Below are 14202 nucleotides of genomic sequence, written 5' to 3'. Positions count from 1 at the left end.
TCCTTCCTCTTCGTTTCCTTATTTCTGTGTCTTGTTCAAGATAAGTATATTGAGCACATCATTATTCAATATCTGGCATACGCATGTTCTATGTGTAGGGTATTATATTTTGTGTGTAGAAGGTAAAATAAAATAAAATAAAATAAAATAAAATGTTTATTTAGGTAAGGTACATACATACAATAAATTTTTACAAAGATTGGTTGACTTATAGGTAGAGCTAGTACATACAATGCCTAAAGCCACTATTACGCAAAGCGTTTCGGGCATGATAAAATTAAATGACAAGCTTAATACTAATTGAGCATAATGAGTAGAATGAAAACAAGAAATGAAAACACAGATGAAAAAGCAGCACAAATATGGTCACTGCTTGATCGCAAGCGGGGATTTTTCTGGCGGGGGAGAAAGAAACAATTGCGCAGCGCGTCCCGCGGCGTTGCGCGGGCAGTTTGGGGCCTGTATAAATACGGGCGCACACTGGGGCTCTGCCTCACTCCGCCTGCCCTCGCCGCTGCCCTCGCAAAACTCACTGCTGCTCAGCGAGTCGTAAACACAGAAGTTTAGCCCGCTCAACTGTTCTCACAGCATGGACCCTACAACAGTTCCTCGCGACAACGACTCGGAGCGACCCGTTAGGGGCGTCCTGCCCTTCTCAACATTTAAGGTAGTTTTGTGTTTTGTTGGCGCGCGGGACCAGTGTTTGTGTTGGCGCGTCAGACCAGTGTTTGTCTCTTTGTTGGCGCGCGCGCCCTGAAGCACGCCTGTTGGTTCAGCGTTGGTGACCAAATGCAGGTGCAGTGGTCCTAGAGGGGAAGGTGACCCTCGGTGTTATGGGGCACTGGGTTTTTCTCCAGTAGGTGGCTGTTATTTGAACCACACTCGGGAGGAGGCCTGTCCACCCCTACCCTCTCCTTCCCCATCTGCTCAGCCCTGTCCTTAAGCTCCCCACCCAGTCGACGGGAGGTATGCTGTTGGGCGACTTCTGTTATGCCGTTATTTATTATTTACGTTCTTTATATGTCCTTCCTTACAGTCTGACTGTTAGTCAGGGTGTGTTTCCTCACGCTACAATATTTACTGTAATTTTACCTTTGCTTTCGCCCCTAGCTTTAATTTTCATGGATTTGTATTTTCATAAGTTCCTTAATTTATTAATGAATTTAATGGTGGCAAGCTGCATGTTTCTTTTGCAGGCTTTTCATTCAGGTCTGTTTTAACTTTTGCTTATTGCCTATAAGTTATTAGGTAAAGTCAGCTAGGTTAGGCTAGCTGCCGAGTCACAGGCCTCTGGCCACCAGCTTTAAGTTTAATGGACTAGTTTTTCCATAAGTTTCCTTAACTTATTAACGAATTTATTGCAGTGTCAAGCTCCCTGTTTCTTTTGCAGGTTGTACATTTAGTTTTATTTAACTTTAGCTTGTTGCCTTTAAGTTATTAGGGAAAGTCAGCTAGGTTAGGCTAGCTGCTGTGTCACAGGCCTCTGGCCCCTAGCTTTGTTTTCGTGGACTTGTTTTCCCACAAGTTTCCTTATTTACTACTGAAATTTATGCAGTGTTTAGCTGCATGTTTCCTTAGCTGGATTTAAATTTAGGTTTGTTTTAACTTCTGGTCCTTGCCTTTAAGTTAGTAGGTAAAGTTAGCTAGGTTAGGCTAGCTGCAGTGTCACAGGCCTCTGGCCCCTAGCTTCGTTTTCTGGATTTGTTTCCATAAGTTTCCTCATTTTATTATTGAATTTTATGCAGTGTCAAGCTGCGTGTTTCTTTAGCTGGTTTTACATTTAGGTTGTTTTAACTTTTGGTCATTGCCTATAAGTTATTAGGTAAAATCAGCTAGGTTGCTAGCTGCTGTGTCCCAGGCCTCCGGCCTCTAGCTTTAAATATTCTTGGACTTGTGTTTTCCATAAGTTTCCTTAATTTATTATTGAATTTAATGCAGTGTCAAGCTGCATGTTTTCTTTTGCAGGTTTTACACTTAGGTTTGTGTAACTTTGCTTGCCTATAAGTTATTAGGTAAAGTCGGCTAGGTTAGGCTAGCTGCAGTGTCTCAGGCCTCTGGCTCCTAGCTTTGTTTCATGGACTTGTTTTTCCATAACTTTCCTTTATTAATGAATTTTATGCAGTGTCAAGCTGCATGTTTTCTTTAGCTGGTTTTACATTTGTTTGTTTAACTTTTGCTATTGCCTTTAAGTTATTATGTAAAGTCAGCTAGGTTATGCTAGCTGCTGTGTTCACAGGCCTCCGGCCTCTAGCTTTAAGTTTTTATGGACTTGTTTTCCATAAGTTTCCTTAATTTATTAATGAATTTTATGCAGTGTCAAACTGCTAGTTTCTTTGCTGGTTTTACATTCGTTTGTTTAACCTCTGCTTTGCCTTTAAGTTATTATGTAAAGTCAGCTAGGATGTGATAGTTGTCGGGATCGGGCCCCTTGCCTCTTGCTTTAAGTTTCTTCTGGCCCTGCATTTATGTTTAGTTCCCTCAGCAAATGTCCTGCATTTTACATTGCCCTTGCTGCATGTTTTTACTTTACTGGTTTACAATTGTTTAACTTATGCTTCACCTTTAAGTAAAGTCAGCTAGGATGTCCTAGATGCTGTCTTCGGGCCTCATGCCTCTCCCTTTAAGTTTATCTCGGACCCGTATTGATTAGTTCCATCAGCAATTTATTACTAATTATGCATTGCCTAAGTGCATGTCATTTTACTGTTTTACCTTTATACTTGTTTCCTTGACTTTGTCAAAGTTATTAAGTACTGACGCTAGACAGTACCAGTTTCGTTTACCAGTACCAGTAAACGTTTTTACAGTCGTTTTGTCTGCCCGGTGTAGCCCAGAAGATTCTGCAGCCTCCCGGCTGCTGGCTTATCCAGACATGTGTGGCCTCCCAGGACGCTGGTTATCAGACGTATTGTCTGCTCGGTGTAGCCAGGAATATACTGCGGCCTCCCAGGCCGCTGGTTATCAGACGTATTGTCTGCTCAGTGTAGCCCGGAAGATACTGCTGCTTCCCAGGCCGCTGGTTTATTCAGACGTTTAGTCTGCCCAACGTAGCCAGGAAGGTTGACAGCCGCTGCCGTCTTAGCTGACTGCGTTCAGGGGCTGCTCCCCAGCCGACGTCCTTCCTGCGATGAGTTAAGCCGACGTCCTTCCTGCGATGAGTTAAGCCGACGTCCTTCCTGCGATGAGTTAAGCCGACGTCCTTCCTGCGATGAGTTAAGCCGACGTCCTTCCTGCGATGAGTTAAGCCGACGTCCTTCCTGCGATGAGTTAAGCCGACGTCCTTCCTGCGATGAGTTAAGCCGACGTCCTTCCTGCGATGAGTTAAGCCGACGTCCTTCCTGCGATGAGTTAAGCCGACGTCCTTCCTGCGATGAGTTAAGCCGACGTCCATCCTGCGATGAGTTAAGCCGACGTCCTTCCTGCGATGAGTTAAGCCGACGTCCTTCCTGCGATGAGTTAAGCCGACGTCCTTCCTGCGATGAGTTAAGCCGACGTCCTTCCTGCGATGAGTTAAGCCGACGTCCTTCCTGCGATGAGTTAAGCCGACGTCCTTCCTGCGATGAGTTAAGCCGACGTCCTTCCTGCGACGAGTTAAGCCGACGATGTTCTACAGGTATTATATTTATATTGGTCATATAAATACACGGCCTTCCTGGCCGCGGGTTTATCCAGACGTTTTGTCTGCCCAATGTAGCCACGAAGGTTGGCATAGCCGCTGCCGTCTTCGCTGTCTGCGCTCGGGGGTTCATGTCCAGCCGACGTTCTTCCTGTGGTGAGTTAAGCTGGCGATGTTATCCAGGTATCTTATTTACATTGGCCATATAAATATGTGGTCTTTCAGGCCGCTGGTTTATCCAGACGTGTTGTCTGCCTGGTAGCCCGGAAGCCACAGTGGGGCCCCCCCCCCAGGCCGCTGGTTTATCCAGACGTTTCATCTGCCGGTGTAGCCCGGAACGTTTCCACAGCCACCGACTGTGGAAACTTACAAGTGTTAATCCCGTTTCTCTAACGAATTATAGTCCAGCTTTATTTTGAGCATACTTTGTTTTGCAATTTATAATTATTTATGTTATAATTGTATTAATTGTAATTATGTTATAATAGCACAGTTTGCCTAGTTTCCTCAGTAGTTACAGTACTTTCGATTGGCTCTTGCAGTTATTCACGTCGCTTATTTGGTTATATTTGTTATGCATCTCCTCCGTTCCCTTAATGTAATATGGCTATATATCCACACCGATTGTATACCCTTTTTGTACTTGCAGATACCACGTGCCATGCCTTGCCCTATTCATAATTATGTTCTACATCTCGGCGCTAACATGCCTCCTGTTTCAGGTTACCTCGGACTTTCTTTCCCAATCAGCCTCCTTAATTTACTCCGACAGTTGATGCGTTGCTCATGTCGCATGTTTATTTTTGCGTTGCTGTGTCCAGTATGCTTGCCCACTTTTACCCTGCCTTACGTCAAGTAAAGACAGCCAGGATGTGCTATTTGCAGAGTTACCAAGTAATTTATTAAGTAAAGTCAGACAGGCAGTGCTAGTTGCAGAGTTACTAAGTAAATTATTAAGTAAAGTCAGCCAGGATGTGCTATTTGCAGAGTTCCTAAGAATTATTAAGTAAAGTCAGACAGGATGTGCTATTTGCAGTATTCGCGGGCCCTTATTTTAGCTTCACGTCTCCTGGCCCTGCATTTTTGCCTAGTTTCATCGGTAGTTACAGTAGTTTATGCTTAGCTTTGCAGTTTAGTTTCCTCAGTGGTTACAGTATTTACGCTTGGCTCTTGCAGTTTATTCACGTTACTTATCAGGTTATATTTGTTATGCTTTCCCTCCGTTCTCTTAATGTAAAAATGGTTATATATGCACGCCGATTGTATACCCTTATTTTGTACCTGCAGACTTCACGTGCCATGACTTGCCCTATTCAGGTGACCTGGACAGGGGGGTGGCCCCCACGTTGCCTGGGGCACGGTACACTCCAGCAGATGGCGGCGTCGAAGCGTCGTCGGGAACGTCGTATATTTAATGATATCCCGTTCTTTGCCTTCCTAAGACAATGTAAATTAAGATTTTATACGCTTATATGGAAGGTTTCTTATTTTGTACTGGCAGACATCTCGCGACATGCCTTGCCCTTCCTCTTAATTACGTTCTACATTTCAGCACTAACATGCCTCCTGCTTTCAGATTACCACGGATTCCTTTTCCCAAACAGCCTACCTTAATTTACTCCGACAGTTGTTGCTTTGCTCATGTCGCATGTTTAATTTTGCGTTGCTGTGTTCAGTATGTTTGTTCATTTTCCTTGCCTTACGTCATTATGTAAAGTCAGCCAGGATGTGCTATTTGCAGAGTTACTAATTAAATTATTAAGTAAAGTCAGCCAGGATGGGCTATTTGCAGAGTTACTAAGTAAATTATTAAGTAAAGTCAGCCAGGATGTGCTATTTGCAGAGTTACTAAGTAAATTATTAAGTAAAGTCAGCCAGGATGTGCTATTTGCAGAGTTACTAAGTAAATTATTAAGAAGTCAGCCAGGATGTGCTATTTGCAGCGTTACTAAGTAAATTATTAAGTCAGCCAGGATGTGCTATTTGCAGAGTTACTAATTACTAATTACTAGTCTTTGGCTGGGCTACCTTTATGCTTCTCCCCTTCCTGTCTAGGTATGTTTAGGTATGGCTAGTGGTGCGCGAGCCGCGGCTTATCGGTTCCTCCTACGTCTGCGTGTCTGTTAATTTTGTTATTGTTGGACTCGCAATTTGATTTGTATTTATTACGGAAAAATTTTTCTCCCGCAATTTACTCTTTGTTTAAGTTTCACGTTCAATTTGTTATTAAGGGACTATCAATTAGGATTTGTATTAATCTATTGCTTTGCCTCTGTGCCTTTAAGTTATTTTCAGCTAAGGTACGCTAGTTGCAGTGCATTCGGGTGGCCCCCCCCCCCCCCCCCACAATTTTTTTTTTCTCCTCCGGTTATTTCGTCCTATTACACTCGTTTCCCTCATTATATATTCTATTCTGAACTTGTGCATTATATCTGACCACCCATTCTTCATCGTATCGACAGTACATTAAGTTACATATTTGGACGCTACCGAGAAGTTTAGCTGGCCTCGCGCACGGTGTCATGCAAAAAACTGGCCATTCGGCCTTCCTTTCGGCAAGCTCAAGCCAGTCAGTTAGCATGACGTCGGCCAGCTTGTGGTTGGCCAGCGCAGCCAGCATGCTGTTGGCCATAGGTCGCTAACGTTCTTTGGCCATCCGGCCTTCTGGGCTATTTTACTCTTCTTGTTCCTTCGCCTTTGTTGTTTCCTACTACGTAATAGTATTCTATTTAATTTTACCTCATCTATCATTAGGTTAGGGGCCCCTTACCTCCAACCGCTATTCCTTCCACTGCGCTCTGCCCGCTTGGCGCTCAATGCCGGTTTCTTCTGTTCCCTTTATTCGCAGCCACGACAAGCCGGAACCCCCCCCCCCCCTTCACACCCTACTGCGGCGAGGAAGAGAACGCGAGCCGGATATTCCTCTGATCACCATCAACGCACGCAGCGGTGCCGGGATGCAGCCGCCCAGGGCCTACGTTAATACTATTATCTTCTCTTTATTTGCTGGGCTATATGGCAGTATTAATATTACTCCGTACCGTTACTGTCATTCCAGTATTATTTTATTAAAATATAAATTGTTATTATGGTTTGGCGTTGCTTTCTTAATTTCTTCCATTCTGCGGCACTTGCCGCCATCTGTTATTTACGATATTACATTGTATTCTTCATTGTACGATTATTTACGACATTGTATTCTTATTATTATCCTTATTACAGTTACTGAATGGCGGCTCCCTGCCGTCGATTTCACTTTGCTCCTGTTCTAAAGATGTTGCCGAAGTTCACGGCGTACTAGCTGCGGCTCGCAGACGCTCATTGACAACACAAGACTACACTCAGCGGCCACTCAAGGCAGACTCCTTGGCTTCTATCCAGCCCAATCACCCGTCTGGAGGCAGAGATGGGATAGAGACCAAGGGTAATGTTCCCCGCTCACATTCTACATCCGATTAGGACACAAGCATGTTATAGATTTGGCTTTAAGAATTGGTTCTTATTCCATTTTATTGTTTATGTATATGTTGCTTAGTTGTTATACCCTTTCTTGGTATATGTATTGTTTATATTCAAGATTTATAGTGTTTCGTCTTACCCTGTTATAGTTGCTTTGTGCCTCCTTGCTGTTCTACCGGTTTTCTCCCACCTTTGCTCTTAGCAAAGGTACTTCCCCCTTCCGTTTGCTGGAAGATTCTTAGATTTGTTAGCCCCCTTCATTGCTACAGTATAATTATTCGGATGCTCTTTATTCATCCAGGATTGTTAATTAAGGTTTCTCTTAATTCCTGCTGCCGGGCTCCCTCCCCCGTTTTTCGTCCCCGTATTGATTCAGCTAGGGTTTCCCTCTCGTCTGTGCTCTTGCCTGTCACGATAACACTGCACGCCGCTTCTGCCCACCCTTACTGCCTTATATCTTTCAGCCCGGGGGAGGTGAGCTACGCGACAAAAAATCAACGCACGCTCCGACTGGACCAGGTATCGCTTACATGGTCAGGAATCAACACTCTTCGGATCCTACAAGCACAGATCCTACAAGCGCTCCTGTCACCAGGCGAGATTTCTCCAGGATCCTACGCGCTGCCCTCTCGGCGCTAGGCTTGACTTCAGATGACTACGCCCCGCACCCAGCTGTCTCGGGACGGGCTCGCCACATCAGAAATAATGGCAAACGGCAGGCGGAAGAGTAGTGCCCACATCCTACGTCAGACGGGACGTTGTTGCTCTGCTACATTGAGTGCCTCACGCGGCCAGCTGGCACTCGCCCTTCGGGGGGGGGTCCGGCCGCTGGCCTGCGGTGGGGGTGCAGCGCCGGTCCCCAAGTGTCCCGCTGTCCGCAGCTAATACTTTGCCCAGTCTAGGTGCTAGTAAGCCCTACTTGTAGTCACACCCCCTTCTCCTTATCCATTAGGTCTTTTACGGCCTCTTGGCCGGGTACATTACGTGTTATGTGGTCTCTCACTTATTAGTTATTCTTTGTGTCCTGCCTGTTATATCCTAGTGTTATATAATTACTACACATTTGCACTCGGCCTTAATTCTAGTACCAGTTAACCTTTAGGTTTCTGCAGAATTAGTTTCCATGTCACTATAGGCTAAGGTCTCATACTTACTACGGGTGTACCTTTTAAGTTAAATCTAGTCCTCGGACTTGGAATTGTTACTGTTAATTCTTACTTTATATATTTACTTTATATATTTTAATATAAACGTTATATAGTCCTTAAATTATATATTTTGAAACTTTATATATTTACATGTTCAATATTAAGTTTAATAACATCAACTTTGTTATAAGCCTATAATATAAACCGTGTTTAATATAAACTTTATATAATTACTTACTTTATATTTGAACTTTATACATTTACATGTTCTGCAGAATTTAATCTTCAATAAACTTTAACGCCCCATACTGCCAGTATCTTTCTCCCCCTGGTCAGAAAATGGTCACTGCTTGATCGCAAGCGGGGATTTTTCTGGCGGGGGAGAAAGAAACAATTGCGCAGCGCGTCCCGCGGCGTTGCGCGGGCAGTTTGGGGCCTGTATAAATACGGGCGCACACTGGGGCTCTGCCTCACTCCGCCTGCCCTCGCCGCTGCCCTCGCAAAACCCCACCCTCCCCCCCTTTGCAAGCGGCTGCTTTTGTACCCCCGTCATGCTTTGCACAGTTGTCCCGATTGTCTCCCCACTGCATGTGGGAAGGGGGGTGCAGCGCCGGTCCCCAAGTGTCCCGCTGTCCGCAGCTAATACTTTGCCCAGTCTAGGTGCTAGTAAGCCCTACTTGTAGTCACACCCCCTTCTCCTTATCCATTAGGTCTTTTACGGCCTCTTGGCCGGGTACATTACGTGTTATGTGGTCTCTCACTTATTAGTTATTCTTTGTGTCCTGCCTGTTATATCCTAGTGTTATATAATTACTACACATTTGCACTCGGCCTTAATTCTAGTACCAGTTAACCTTTAGGTTTCTGCAGAATTAGTTTCCATGTCACTATAGGCTAAGGTCTCATACTTACTACGGGTGTACCTTTTAAGTTAAATCTAGTCCTCGGACTTGGAATTGTTACTGTTAATTCTTACTTTATATATTTACTTTATATATTTTAATATAAACGTTATATAGTCCTTAAATTATATATTTTGAAACTTTATATATTTACATGTTCAATATTAAGTTTAATAACATCAACTTTGTTATAAGCCTATAATATAAACCGTGTTTAATATAAACTTTATATAATTACTTACTTTATATTTGAACTTTATACATTTACATGTTCTGCAGAATTTAATCTTCAATAAACTTTAACGCCCCATACTGCCAGTATCTTTCTCCCCCTGGTCAGAAAACAATAATGTCGACAAACAGCGCTTTAAAAAAAAAAAAAAAACAGACATTGGTTGACAATAGAAGGGTAAGGTAGGTTACAGGGAATTTATTAGGTATAGCTTCGTTTTTAACTTAAACTGGTTGAGAGAGGTACAGTCTTTAACATGGTTGGGAAGGTCATTCCACATTCTGTGCCCCCTTGATTTGTAGAGCATTTCTAGTTTGATTAAGTCGTACTCTAGGAATATCAAAACTGTATTTATTTCTGGTGTGGTGCTCATGGGTTCTGTTACATCCTTCTATGAAGCTTTTGAGATCAGGATTGGCATTATAGTTTAGCGTTTTATATATGTATAATACACATGAGAAAATGTGCAGTGACTTAATGTCTAACATATTCAGAGATTTGAGTAGGGGTACCGAGTGATGACTGGGGCCAGAGTTGGATATTGTCCTAATAGCAGCTTTGTGTTGAGTAATTAGAGGACGTAAGTGATTTTGGGTAGTAGAGCCCCAAGCACAAATACCATAGTTGAGATATGGATAGATAAGGGAGTAATAGAGAGTCACCAGGGCAGGGCGTGGTACATAATATCTGATCTTAGAAAGAATGCCCACAGTTTTTGAAACTTTTTTTGATATATTTAGAATGTGTCCCTGGAAATTCAGCTTGTGGTCAATGAGAATGCCAAGGAATTTGCCATCTAATTTGTTACAAATTTGGGTATTGTTTATTTTGAGATTTATTTGATTAGAGGATTTATTGCCAAACAGAATAAAGAAAGTTTTGTCAATGTTAAGGGTGAGTTTGTTGGCAGTTAGCCAAAGATGGACTTTATTTAGCTCAGTATTTACTGTGGCATTTAGAGCAAGGGGGTCAGGACTGGAGTAAATGAAGGTTGTGTCATCAGCAAATAGAATTGGTTTGAGGTGTTGGGAGGCATTTGGAAGGTCATTAATGTAGATGAGAAAGAGGAGAGGGCCAAGTATGCTGCTCTGAGGAACACCAATGTTAATGGGTAGGGTGGGAGAAATTGTATTATTCACAGAAATATATTGGAGCCTGTCAGTAAGGTAGGATTTGAGGTATTGTAGGGAGTGTCCTCTGACTCCATAATGATGTAATTTAAGAAGAAGGTTTTGGTGGTTGACAGTATCAAAAGCTTTACACAGGTCCACAAATAACCCAACAGGGAACTCATTTTTATCAAGAGCTGTATGAATCGAGTTAAGCATACTAATAAGTGCATCGTTAGTGCTTTTTTTGGGTCTGTTTATATTACTAGTTATTCTAAAAGGGGTCCCATTGGAACCACGTGGTCCCCTACCCTAAGCTGACTCTAACTTCAAGTTATTCAATAGTAGAGCTTTACCCTAGCTTGTGCTCAGCGTAAAACCTTGTATCCTGTTTATGTGGACCAAGGCTTTTAACGTAAGGTAGTGTAGTAAAGTAATTATTATTATTGTTATAGGTGTGAGTGTGTATGGGGGTTGTTAAGGGGTTAATAAATAAGTACCTTAGAACAGAGTATCCCTTCTTCCTGTGTGGGAGTGCATTGATCAACCCTTAGACTGACATTTATGGTCTAGTAGCAAGTTATTATTACTGTGGATAGTTTATTTTGGGGGCCGGGCCTTTTAGCTCTCCCATATTTGATAACTCTGTCTTCTAACTACCCTTACCCCTTAATAGTACCAATTCCCCATAGCAAGCCACCACATATTATATTATAACAAGTGGGGGCCTGTCCGGGATGAACATTATAAGTGTAAAAAATTAGATTCTTGAGTGCCAAAACTAAAATTTTTTGTTTTCTGCAGAACGGTTGTGTGCTAGCCTAGGGTCCAGCTCATCTAGCAAAGGACATTCTTGCACTGACTGGACACCCAGCTGGATCCCTTCACAATTAAGGTTAGTGTGGCCTTGTGTTTGGGGCCGTGCAAATTTTTGTTTTTTTTCCAATTTTTATTTTTTAATTTTTTCTTTGGCTGGGAACTAAAATTATTAGTGATGTCATCTGAAATGCAGAGACTGGCAAGGGAGCCTTCAGCAGTAGAGATAAAGAAACTTACCAAGTCTAATTTAGTATTGTTAGGCAAGGAATTTGGCCTAGAATTAAATGACGCGGATAAAAAGTGGACTTTGGTGAATGAAATATTACAACATTGTATTGATAAAGAACTATTGGCAAGTGATACACCTTTATGCCAGCCTAGCCAAGCAGAAAGTGCAACCCCTAGGGATAGAGAATTAGCTCTAGAGTTAGCAAAAATAAAATTAGAGGAGCAAAGACTGAAAACCGAGGAGGCAACAATTAGAGCGAATGCCACTGGACCTCCACCTGCTGGGGATTCAAACCCCAGGCATTATGAGAAAAAGCATAATTTGCCTGAATTTTCCGAGTCGGACCCTGAAAGGTTTTTCAACCATTTTCAGAGATTGGCCATGTCCATGAACTGGCCAAAGGAAGAGTGGGTGAAAATCCTTCAGGGAAGACTTAGGGGTAAAGCACAAGATATTTTTATAAACATGCCTGACGACGAGTGTTTTGAATATGATAAAGTCAGGGAACGTATTTTGCGGGCATATGAAATTACTCCTGAAGCTCACCTCCAAGTTTATCGCAACCTTAGGCCTTCTCACAACCAACCGCTCACTGAATTTGCTAATGATCAAATTAGATTGTTTGATAAATGGATTCGCTCGGCTAAAGCCAAAACATACGAGGCACTCAAGAATACTTTGTTAATCGAACAGTTTATAGATAGTATGCCAGACATTGTAGCTCAGTATATTAGAGGAAGGGTAGAGGTAAATTCTAAAAAAGGGGATTTGGCCAAGTTGGCAGAAAACTACCAATTGGCGGGCAAAAGGCCTAATAAAAATAATTGTACCCCCACAGAGTAACAAAACTTATACCCACAGCCAGTCCAGACCAGCTCATTCTAACCCTTTAACTAATGCACCTTCTGTTTCAGACATAACTAACCCTGTTAAAGTGTCTAGCCCCACGGCACCTAAGGGTGAACCAAAGGGTAATTCTGTTAGTAATGTCTCTTCTCCGCGATGTTTTTGTGGTCACTGTAAACGTCCAAACCACACTATTAGCCGTTGTTGGTAACTGTACCCGGAAAAAAGACCCAATGCTATAGTTGTGACACAGGGCTTGAGGCCGTCGGAAGGGTTAGGGAGTAAGACCTCCCACCCACAGTGGTTGGACTTGCTTACCCCATTCTTATCGAAAGGGAGGCTACTTTTGTCTGAGGGTTCTTCCTGGAAGGACGTGGTGATCTTCCGAGACACCGGTGCCATCCAGACTTTAATTTTAGAGAGTACGTTGCAAGATGCCAACACTCTCGACACTGGAGAGGTGGTACTGGTCGAGGGTGTCACTAGTGATACTCGAGCAGTACCCCTCCATAAGGTTACCCTGGAATCTGATTTCCACAAGGGTGTTTGTACAGTTGGAGTCACTTCATACCTACCTTTCCCTAATGTTGATGTAATAGTTGGTAATGATTTAGCAGGGAATAAGGTAGGGGACTCCAGACTGCCTATTATGTTGCCTACCCCTAAGGTTTGCCTGGATCCACCTGTCACAGAGGATAAGTTGTGTACCCTGCGTGCGCGGTGACCAGGTCTATGGGACTTAAATGTAAGGGCAGCCCGGCCTGTGCTTGCCAAGGTGGTAAATCCCGAGGACACGAGGAACTTTCCAAGTGGTGAAAGCCAAGTGGACCTCGCGGACACATTCATGGCCCGACTCGATGACGTGGCCGAGGACATTGTGGAGAACCTGCCACCGCCATCTACCGAGAGTAGTGGGGAGGTGGAGGAGAACACTGTTGAGCCTCGGCCAATGGCATCTGACCAAGGCCTAGATGCCTCCTTGAGTGAGTTACAGAAAGCTGACCCCACTCTTGCAGATTGTCATGAGACAGCTGGCTCTATGGAGGAAATTGTAGACGCAGCAACTGGGTACTACTACAATGATCGGATTTTGATGAGAAAATGGAGACCACAGAGTGCTCCCTTGTCAAATGAGTGGGAAGTAGTCCACCAGGTTATGTTGCCAACCTGCTATAGAGAAAGAGTTTTGGCAGCTGCTCATGATGATCCTATGGGGGGACATCAAGGTATTAATATTACGTATCACAAAATTTTAAAGTATTTTTTCTGGCCCAAGCTGAAAAGCGATGTGGCAAAATTTTGTAATGCGTGTATTGTTTGTCAACTGGTTGGGAAACCAAACCAGACTCCACCTAAAGCTCCTCTAAGGCCTATTGTCGTGCCAGAGGAACCATTTTCTCATGTGGTAATGGACTGTGTTGGACCATTACCTAGAACTAAGTCATGTAATATTTACCTAATCACGATGATGTGTATCACTACTCGTTACCCAGAGGCTTTTGCTGTAAGGAACATCCGAGCAAAAACTGTTGTTGCTCGTATGTGTGGTGTTTGTGTGTTACTGAGGAAGTCTTGGCTGTAGGGTTGATGTAAAGTCATGACTTGGTTACTGACTTTAATACCTAATATGATTACATGACTAGTAGCTACCAAGCTTGGCAGGCGTCCTGTACGCTCTTGTTTACCTTCTGTCTCTCTGGCGTCTCAGCCGCCGCACATAGAAAACGGATGGTACCATTTTCTGTGAACATGACATCCCTCCTTTTCTTTAAAAAGAATGAATACAGGATGTCTACCATGCTTGTAGCACAAAGCAAAGTTATTGACACAAAGTAAGTTATT

General features: G+C 43.3%; 1 protein-coding gene across 1 annotated transcript; it reads left to right on the top strand.

Annotated features, from left to right (window-relative positions):
- Window positions 1-363: 363 nt before the first annotated feature.
- LOC138354922 (uncharacterized) lies at window positions 364-7533 on the top strand. The gene is made up of 2 exons (XM_069309413.1): window positions 364-667; window positions 6839-7533. Exons 1-2 carry the CDS (start codon window positions 590-592, stop codon window positions 7073-7075), a joined length of 315 nt encoding a protein of 104 aa, XP_069165514.1. The 5' UTR covers window positions 364-589; the 3' UTR covers window positions 7076-7533.
- Window positions 7534-14202: the final 6669 nt, after the last annotated feature.

Source organism: Procambarus clarkii, chromosome 65 (assembly GCF_040958095.1).
Source record: "Procambarus clarkii isolate CNS0578487 chromosome 65, FALCON_Pclarkii_2.0, whole genome shotgun sequence".
NCBI classification, from domain to species: domain Eukaryota; kingdom Metazoa; phylum Arthropoda; class Malacostraca; order Decapoda; family Cambaridae; genus Procambarus; species Procambarus clarkii.
The sequence above is the reverse complement of the archived record's forward strand: the minus strand, read 5'-3'. Positions and strand labels throughout refer to the sequence as shown.